Source organism: Falco punctatus (genome assembly GCF_963210335.1).
Source record: "Falco punctatus genome assembly, chromosome: 14".
Classification (NCBI taxonomy): domain Eukaryota; kingdom Metazoa; phylum Chordata; class Aves; order Falconiformes; family Falconidae; genus Falco; species Falco punctatus.
In genome coordinates, this window is record NC_137594.1 from 3,424,410 (window position 1) to 3,434,450 (window position 10,041).

The window sequence follows — 10,041 nt, forward strand, 5'->3', positions numbered from 1 at the left end:
CCTGGCTGCCCCTTGGGCGGGTGGGTGGGACCCCCCATCTCCGGTGGGGTGGGTGGGACCCCCCATCTCCGGTGCTTTTGCAACACAGCATCCCCTGGTGGGAAAATAGAGAGTGGGGGGCTGGTGGGTGGGTTGGGGTCTGGGGCTGCTGCCAGGGCTCCCTCCAGGAGCAGGAGGGTGCCGGCCTTGGCCCAGCAACCGTTGCCGAAATCCACCTTCCCCACCACAACCCTGGCCCGTCTCGGCACTCCCTGACTACATCTTGCCCAATGCTGCTGTGATGCATGATGGGAGATGATTAATGCTAATTAGTGATTAGTTGCTCTGGGTATCAAAGTGCGCCCCAGCCCTTTCCTGTGCCCACAGGTAGGGGATTGCTGCTTGCTGCTGCCGGGGGCATTGCCCTGAGAGGAGGAGCGGTGGCATGGCATCCCCCCGGGACCCTGGGAGAGATGTCCTTGCCACCTTCAGGGATCCCGTGGCCAAGCTTTCAGGGATGGGGACCAACCCCTGGGCTTGTCGCCTGCCCACTGTGAAAGTCACCTGTTAATCATTGGGAAAGAGAAGAGCATCCCACCATCGTCGGGGCAGCCAGTGGCGCCCTGCCAGTTGGAGCCAGTATGTGGTGGCACTCGAGGACTCGCGGGATGTGCTGAGCATTCGCGGTTGTGCGGTACTGCCATATGGATTCCATAAATTAAACCTTTCCAGGAAGCAAACGGTAAATTTATACGTCCGCTCGCATGCGTGGCTCATTGAGTCTAAGGGCTTCCCAGCAAAAAATCTACCTGCCATCCATCTCGCTTCAGCTTTCCAGGTTTATAGGACTAACCCTGAGAAAAACAGAATCAACATAAAATTCTTGCAGCCCTGGCCCAAACATCCCAGTGTCAGCGTCCCCTGTGGATGTCACCTATGGCAGGGTGGGCACAGCATCCCAGGGACCCTCTTGGACCTGGGACCAGGTTGGCTGTGCGTCTGTCCCGGCACGGCGTGGCGGTGCCGGGGTACATGCAGCGTAGCTGGCTGTTGTTTTATTAAAGATAAACAGAAGTGGTGACAGCCTAAGCTGTGTGCCTGGGTGCGCCTGACGTGGGAGCGTGACAGCTACAACAAACACAGGGTCACAGCAGCGCTGGGGAACGCTGGGGGTCGGGGAGTGGGACTGTCCCCAAACCGAGCAAGAAGCAGCAATGCTGTCCCCATCCCTTCAGCATGTTTTCCTTGCCTGCCTGGCAGGGAAGGCGATGGGGAGGTTGTTGATCTCGAGTAAACACTGCCCGGTTGAGTAATCGGGAGCTGCCTAACCGGCCAGCTGCCGCCAGCGAGCAAGGGGACGCCGCTTTGATTCATGTCCTCTCCCCCCCCCCCGCCCCCGTCCAGCCTTTCTTGTCTGGCTGTGCTTGGAGCCATCGGCCGGATCCAGCTGTAGCCCCGCGGCGCGGGCTGGCGTGTGGCTCCCGCGCCGGCCACGTGCACCGGCCGGCTGGAAAACAAAAGCATCTTCTATCTGTGCGCCCCGGCCCCCCCGTGCCCCCCACCTGTGCCGGTGGTGCTCTGGCCCCACTGCGCTCAGGCCGGGGAAGGGAAAGGCGCTGAGTCTCTGTCCTGCTTCTCTTCCAGGCGTCCTCTTCATCCCTCGAGACAACCACCACCAAGCCAGCGGCTGGTGAGCCCCGGCACCGGGTGGCCAGTGCTGGGGAGATCCCGGGGACGGGCGGTGGCACTGCCCCGGACATCGGCCAGCGGACGGCTTTGGATGCGGAGACTGCAGACGCTGGAGCCACAAGTAGGTGATGCCGGAGGGATGCCAGGGAATGCAGGGGTGCTGTCCCCAGGGGCTGTCCCCTGCCCTGCCGTGGGGTGCTACTGCAGCTTGGGTCTCAAGGCGAAGGCTTGCGCCCAGCAGTTTGGGGTTGGAGCTCTGAAACCCGCAGCCCTTGGTGGAGAGGTGACCCTGACGGCACCTCAGTCCCTGCCTGTCGTCCCGGGGGCCATGAGTCAGGCCGTGGGCACCGGGGAGAGCCGCAGCATTGGGCTGGCTGTGCTGGGGAGCTGGGGGGGCCCCCAGGGCTGGGTCGGGCCGCGGCTCCTGGGACTTGGCTGCCCCGTCCGTCAGGAGCAGCAGCATTTTTGGAAGAGGTATCATGCGTGCTTCCCGCCTGCCGCCTCCCTGGACTGGCTTGTTTGCCAGCCCTTCCCGGCGGGCGCGCCGTGCTGTGCTGTGCCGCACTGTGCCACGCCAGGCTGCTTTGATCTGGCAGCAACTGCCGGTGCCGGTTCCTGGTGTTGGGCTGGAGAGAGCCAGGAACCGCAAGGTGCAGCGGGCAGGGAGCCGGGGCGGGCTCTGTGGGGCGAGGGGGCTGCTTGGGCGGGGGGGGGGGATTTGTGACCCCCCCGTGTCCCCAGGGAAGGACATTTCCCGGGGATGTGGTGGCCCGTGTCGGCCATCCATCAGCCCCACAGGGATTTGGCCCCGGTTTGGGACCCCGCAAGGCGCTGTGTCCCCTGGGGGGACCGGGATGCATTTGCAAGCTGCTCACAGCCCAGCCGGCAGCGTCGCGGAGGCAAGCTGGGAGCCGTGGCCTGGAACGGGCCCGCCGGAGTCAGCTCGGGATTTATTACCCTGCCAGTGGCTGCCGGGCAAAGGTGACAGTGACTAATGGCTTGTTACACGCCTGCCACATCTCATCTGCGCACCGCGGCCGGCTGCTGGCGCTCCCAGCCCTCCTCATCTGCGCCTGCCCTCCCTTCTCCGGGGGTGAACCCCCCCGTGCCCCTGCAGGGACCTCGGCCGGAGCGGGTGGCGGTGACGGCTGGCCGGCTTGGCACAGGAATCCATCTCCGTGCCGAGGCTGGAGGCCCACGCTGGCAGCATCCCCCGTGGTGCTTGCTGCCTGCACCGTGGCCGGGCAGAGCCAGGTGGACATCCCCGGCGGTACCACGGTATCTTGGGGCTTCCCAGCCGGTGGCACATCCCAGGGTGTCCCAGTGAGCCTCGTATGACACACAGGGCTTCCTGGCACACAAAACTCCTTTGTGGTTGCAAAACCACGAGCCGTGCTTGCCACCGTTCTGCTGGCACGGTGGCAATCCCATGACGGGGTCACCGGGCTAGGATGCGGAGGAGAGCGTGCGTGTGCGGATGAGTGCTGACGGAGCCACAAATGCATTCACTAGGAAAATTAAAAAATTAACAGGCATTGGCTTGCTCTAGATTAGTAAAGGCAGGAAGATAAAAGCGGCTCTTTATACCTTGTGAGAATTGCTGATAAGGGCATTTGTTCCTCTGTATTCTTTAAAAAGAATGCAATAAAAATTTAAAATAGAACGGGAGAAGGGAGATGGGGGGGGGGAGAAAGTGCTGGTGCTGCTGGTGAGAAGGGCGGTGGGAGGCGGTGGGCAGCACCAGCATGGCGGGCAGCACCAGCATGGCAGGCAGTGGGGCCTGTTGGAGGAAGAGGAGGATGGAGGGGAAGCGGAGGCAAGGGTGAGCTGGGAAGGGGCTCGGGTGAGTGGGTGGGTGGGTGCACATGGTGGTGTGGCAGCTCGCTGGGGGCTGGCTGGATGCCCCTGTGGCATCTCCTCCTGCAGGGATGTGAGCTCATGGCCAGCAGTGCCAGACCCGGATTCCTGGCCGAAGCCTCCCTTCTGCCCGGGGAAGGTCGGGGTCCTGCCTGTCCGAGCCTGCCGAGCCTGTCCGGCACACGCAGCTGACCGGCATGGCTTGTCATGGCTGTAAATGATCGGCAACTTCCTCCGCTTGCGAGTGGGCAGAGCCCCACCCCACTGGTGTCACTGGTGGCTCTGGTGCGGGCAGAGCCCGTGGGGTGGCACAGGGGTGACCACCATGATCCCCACCCAGAGGGGACGATGCTGTCCCAGTGCCTGTGCCCGGTGCAGGGGTGCACAGCGGGGGCCGTGGTGGGAGCACCCCAAACTTCTGTGGGGGTCCTGGCTCAGGACCACCCTGGGCGCACACCGTGATGGCTCAGGGGTGTCCCAGAGCCTGTGTGGAGGTGCGGGCAGCTTTGGGGTGGGCGTCAAAGGGTGGGTGCCGCCCCAGCCTCTTGCCCTCATCGGTGCCTGGCACAGGCATCCCCCCAGTTCCGCGCTGGGAAGGTGTTGCCTGTGAGTGAGAGTCAGGGCTCTGACCCCCCTCACCCTAATTCTTGGGGGGGGGTCTTGCTCCATGAGGGGGGGTTCCCCCGTCCCTGGTGCACCGCGACGCCCACGGCGGGGAGGTGTGTGTCCCCCTCCTTCCCCAGCATCCCTTCTAGGGGACCTCCCCTCGGAGCCTCCCTCCCCGGGGGGAAGGTGCCAGCCGGCCGCCCCCCCCCCCCGCCCCCGTCGGGGCCCTGCCCGGCCCGGCCCCCGGTGAGTCACGCTCCAGCCGTGCGGCTCCCGGGGCGGCGGGCGGGCGCCGAGGGAAGCAGGAAGCGGCGGGGGGAAGGCTCGGCTCGGCTCGGCTCGGCTCGGCTCCGCTCCGCTCCGCTCCGCTCCGCGCCCTCCACCGCGCAGCCCATGGAGGAGCGCAGCCCCCGCTGGACGGCGCGGCCGCTGGGTGAGTGCCCCCCCCGCGCCGCGGGTCCCCCCGCCTCAGCGCCGGGTGGGGGGGCTGACCCCGGCTGGGGGCTGTGGTGGGTGACCGGCCGCGCTGGAAGGGAGGGAGGGAGGGAGGGAGGGAGGGAGGGGGCTGGTGTGCACCCGCCACCCGCAGAGCCCCCCCTCGGCCCCTTGGTCTCTGCTGCTGGGGGGGTGGGGGTGGAGGTGGCGAGGGTGGAGGTCGCCTTGGGCCTGAGGGACCCCGTGGTGGGGGGGTGGAGGTCACCCTCAGCCTGGGGGACCCCGTGGGGGTGTGTGTATGGAGGGTCACCCTGGGCCTGGGGGACCTGGGGGGCAGGGTGGTGGTGCGGAGGTCACCCTGGGGTTGAGAGACATGGTGGTGAGGAGGACGGAGGTCACTCTGGGCCTGGGGGACCCCGTGGTGGGGACGATGAAGGTCACCCTGGACTTGGGGGACCCCATTGTGTGGGGCACAGAGGTCGCCCTGGGGATGGGGGACTCCATGGTGTGGGGGACTGAGGCCACCCTGGACTTGGGGGACCTCATTGTGTAGGGGACAGAGGTCACCTTGGGGTTGGGGGACCCCATGGCATAGGGAGTGGAGGTCACCCTGGGCTTGAGGGACTCCGTCGTTTGGGGGACAGAGGTCACTTTTGGCTTGGGGGACCCCATCATCGGCGGAATGGAGGTTGCCCTCAGCTTGGGGGACCCTGTCAGGTGGGGGACAGGGGTCACCCTGGGGTCGAGGGACCCCATGTTGTGGGGGACCCCATCGCGTGTGGGTTTGAGGACCCCATGGTGTGAGGGATGGAGATTGCCCTGGAGCTGGGGTTGCAGCTGGGGGATGTTGGGGTCAGATTAGGCGTGCTGGGTGCTGTGGGCTCAGGGTCCAGTGTCGGCTGAGGTGCTTGGTCCCCATGTCCCCAGAGTCCCTTTGGGTCATTCCTGTGGGCCGGCAGGGCCCAGGAGCTCACAGGCCAGTGCCAGGGGCTCAGCCAGCAGCACCGACCTTGGCACGTCTTCTCGCCTTGCTGTCTGTACATTGCCTGAGCCGAGCGCGCGGGGTGCTGCCGCCAGGGCTGTGTGCCTCAGTTTACCTACACACCGCTCTGCCTGAGCGGGCAGCGCCTGTCATATCTGTGTTTTGTGTCACCTGGCACCGGGGAGGGACCGTGTTGCTGCCCATGTTGCTGACCGAGTCCTGCAGCCCGACGCGGGGAGCCTGGGCACTGCCATCGGGGTGATGCCACAGCCACCTGGTCTCGCCCGGCTCATTGTCTACCGCCGTGTTTATTGCTTTGCTCTGTCCTTGTTCTTCCACTCCTGCCTGCGCTGCCTGCCTTGCCCTTCGCCCTGGGGCCTGGCGGTTCCCCGCACCGTTCTCCTGGCCGCGCCACCCTTGCACTTTACGTTGTGGTGTCCGAGCGACTGCTTTGCACGGCGGAGCTGGTGCCAGTGCCTGACTGCTGTCCCCAAACCCTGGGCAAGCACCCGCCGCCAGCCCTTGGAGCAGCAGGGTGAGTGCCCTGCTCTCCTCCTCCTCCTCCTCCTCCTCCTCCTCCAGCGCTGAGCCACGGCAGGGGGCATGGGGCTGGGGTGGGTGCTGGGGTGCCTTGTGGGTGCCCGTTGGGCCACGAGCGGGAGCCACACGGAGGGAGTTAATGGAGGGAAAAGGCAGCGGGAAGCCAGCGCCTCTTCCTGCGAGCGTGCGCCTGCGCCGGCCGTGGAGCATCGGGGTGAGCCCGTGTGGTTTGTGGGTGTGCCGCCACGCGTGGGCCAGGCAGCGTGCGCCGCTGCGTGTGCGCTTGGCAGCCCGCTTGGGTAACCTGGTGGGGAGGTGCTGGGTGTGACGACGATGGCGAGTGGCACGCAGGGCTGGCCGGCCAAGGCCAGTGGCTACCGGAGGGGTGGGAGTGTGCATGGTGGGGGGTTGTTTGTGCACATGCGTGTGCATGACCCAAGGGTGTGCTGGTAGCTGCCGGTGCAAGCGGTGTGCGCCGAGCGTGCTCGCCTCCCTGCTTGTGGGGTGCAGGCTGGGGTGTGCGTGCGTGCACGCACACAAGCATGTGTGTGCACGCCCCTGTGTGCCTGCGCTCATGTGTCCACGCACGAGTGTGCACGCCCGGGGTTTTATTCGGGGGGGGGGGGGGCGTTGGGTACGAGTGTGCGTGCGTGTGTATGTGTTGGCTGCAGGGCAGGGAGCATTACAGCGGAGACAGTGGCTTTGGCGGGGGGCCAGGCTGCCGGGTTGGGGGGGGCGCGGGGGTGTGTGTGCTGCAGGAGGCAGGACCGTTTATCGCTTCCTGACGTGCCAGCACCCGGGATGGGACTGCAGGTGGGGGGGCAGCTCGAGGTGGGGGCTGTTCTTTTTAATATCCACTCCCCTGTTCCTTCCGCCGGCCCCCCGGCTTCTCCCCCAGGCGCTGCCTCTCACCCTGGTGTCTGGCACCAGCCCTGGGGAGGTCAGGGTGTGTGGGGGCTCTGTCCGGGGGGGTTTCTGTCTGTGCCAGCCATGGTGCAAGGCAGTGGTGCTCCTACCCCACACCGGGGGGCATGGTGCCGTGGGTCACACCCCTGTTCCCAAGCCCCAGCACTGATGCCAGCCCTGGGTGCAAGGTTTGGTGTCACAGCGTGGGCAGGGAGAAACAGCCTTAGCCTGCCTCTGCCTTCACGTCCTGGTGGGGAGACCCAACCTAGACCCCACCGTGCGCTGGCGTCGCTCTGGTGCATCACCCATCTGCGGGGTGGTGGGTGTCCTGGGGGGGCCACCGGGCAGCACTACCAAGCCCCAGCTCCCATCTGGGAAGGGGCAGCTGGGACAGAGCTTGGCACGCTGCGGCCGCCCGGGCAGGCTGCCAGGGGGATTGCCCTTGAAATAGCCCTTGCTGTGCCTCATGCCTCGGCTGCCCTGGCTAGCTGGGCTGCAAGGCCACCCCGTGTCCCCCCCACCCTGGCACCCCACTGCCTGCCGGCGGTTGCAAGGCGGCGCGGGAGGAAGCGTGCCCCGGTGCTCCCGCGCCGATAACGGCGGCTGCCTTATCGCAGGGCCTTCTGCAAGGGCGGGCGGCATGGCTCCCTTGGCCCTTATCTGCCTCAGCCGTTGGCCCTGGCTGGGCTCACAGCCCCCCCTTTGACCCCCCCCAGCACGCGGCGTAGCGCCCGCGGGGTCGACCCGTTGGGGGCGGCCGCTTTGGCAGCCTGCCCCCTCTATCCTTTTTGAAGTTTAAAATCCATTTAAGTCAAGAGGAGGGAAAGTTATTGCCTCTAAAGCCCCTTGCGTTGAGCAGTAAATCCTCTTTGCTGTGCCGACGCCGCCTCTTAGCACCCGCGGGACCGGGGGTGATTCATGGGGGGGCCAGGATGCATGTGTGTGTCCCCCCCACCTGGCCCTGGCCCCCTGCAGGAGCATGCTGCAGATGCTTTTATGGCTGGAGAGTGCAGGGAGCACCATGTGCCCCCCTAAAGCATGGCCAACATGGGGTCGGGGTCCCTTTGAAGCCCCCCAGCCTCACTGAGCCGGCAGGAGCATCACTGCCGCTCGCTTGCCGCTTGCTTGCCACTTGTTTGCCGCTTACTCACCACTTGCTTGCCACTTGCTCGCCACGTGCTCGCCAACTCCTTGCTCACACTGATTTCCTCCAGAAAGGGGGTTCTCGTGGCACTGATGCCCCAGTGTCCCCCAGGGGTTGGCACAGCACAGGAGCCGCCCCCCCCCCCTCCGCCCCCCGCCGCTGTGCAGCCGGTGCAGTTTGAGGCTGATGGAGTGGGAGCTTGATGCGCTGCCGGCACGCTGGCGTTTTTATTTGATTTTCCTTCTCCAGAGCTGGCAATATTTAAATATTAATGCCTGCCTCTAATTGCTGTGTCAGAGGAGTGGGTCAGCATGGGAGCGGGCGCAGGGGCGGCAGCGCCAGCTAATTTTGTTGTCTCGGGGAGTGTTTGCTGAGGAGAAATGTTTGTGCACACACACGTGTGTGTTTTTCCTCCCTTTGGGATTTGCTTGGCCCTGGCTGTGACATGCGGGGGGTGGGGGCGGGCAGCGATGCCACCCGGGTGGGGTGGCCTTGGAGCCTGATCCCCCTCATTTTGCAGCGGGGTTTGCAGTGGGGCACCCACCTCCCGAATCTGGGGCCCCCGCTCCCCCGCCTGGGGCGAGAGGGTTAATGGCAAGGAGGGGGGGGCAGCTTGTTCTTGGGGCAGCAGCGTCAGATGCTTGCATGCTCGCTTCCTGTAATAAAGCGACCGCCGGCGCGCTTGTCACCTGCTCTCTGTTGTGCTGCCAAGCGGCAGACATGCCGCTTCTTGCTGCGGGCCCTGGCGCGCTCCCCGCCGCCGCCGCACCTCCCGCTCGCCCCGGGCGCTCGCCCCGTGCCAGCGCGGCATTAGCAGGTGTTTCGGGGAGGGTGCGACGGTGCCTGTTGCCGCACGCCTCGTGCGGGCGGGGGCCGTTTAACTGTTCCTCACCATGGCCGTGCCCCCTTCGCCGCCTTCCCCGCCTCCCCTGGGGTGCAGCGGTGATGCCAGGGCTTGGCACTTGGGTGCTTGCACCCAGGGCCCCGTGCTGCCCCTGTCCCCTGGGACCTGCCAGCCGGGTGCTGTGTCCTTCCCACAGCACCCGTGCTCCATGGCCCTGCTGCGCCCCACTGATCGGGGTGTGGAGTCCCCGCTGGCGGCTGGCACAGCCTCATGGCAGAGCCAGGCCAGCTGCAGGCAGGTGTCTCTGTTTGTCCCCGTCCATGCCATGCTGTGCCGCACAGTTGGACCAGGGGGATCCATGCAACGTGTGCCACACACGGGCTGTGCAGGCTGCTTGGCACTGCTGCTGCCTGCTGTGCTGTGCCGTGCCGTGCAGCCCCCTTGGATGCACAGGGCACTGCCCGCTGTGGTGTGCTGTGCCGTGCCATGCAGCCCCCTCTGACACACAGGGCACTGCCCACCGTGCTGTGCCGTACCATGCAACCCCCTTGGATGCACAGGGCACTGCTGCTCCCCACCATGCTGTGCCGTGCCACCCCCTTGCATGCGCAGGGCACTGCCAGCGGTGCTGTGCCATGTAAGTCCCTTGGACACAGAGCCCTGGTGCCAGCACCTTCCCAGGCTTTCCAGTGCTGTTGGGGGGATTTTCCCCATCGGGGGTTATCTCTGCTTGCCCTGATGCCCTCTGGGTCCCCAGCCAGTTTGCCACCTGCCCCGCAGCCGTTGCTCCCTGCCCGCTCCCACCAAGGCCCCGGCTATGCAATCCGCTTCCTTCTGCCCAGCACGGCACAGCGTGGCGTCCCCATTAACCCGACAGCGAGGTGCAGCGTTTGCCGGGGTCCTGCTCCCATTAACCCTGGCTGCGGGGATTTTGCACCACTGTAACCCGGCAGGGAGGCTCACTGGAAGGGGCTAACATCGGGTCTGCTCCCGAAGGACAGCTAGTGCCTCTCACCAGCTGCTCGCAGGCTGGAGCACGGTAGATGCGGGGTGCAGGGA

General features: G+C 65.9%; 1 protein-coding gene across 2 annotated transcripts in view; it reads left to right on the plus strand.

Annotated features, from left to right (window-relative positions):
- GSE1 (Gse1 coiled-coil protein) overlaps window positions 1–10,041 on the plus strand; it is a 101,233-nt gene that overhangs the window by 35,421 nt on the left and 55,771 nt on the right. For both annotated transcript variants that reach the window (XM_080410683.1, XM_080410684.1), the window contains exon 2: window positions 1,624–1,789. In XM_080410683.1, the coding sequence (XP_080266809.1) occupies window positions 1,624–1,789 (166 nt within the window). The remainder of the gene's footprint in view (window positions 1–1,623; window positions 1,790–10,041) is intronic.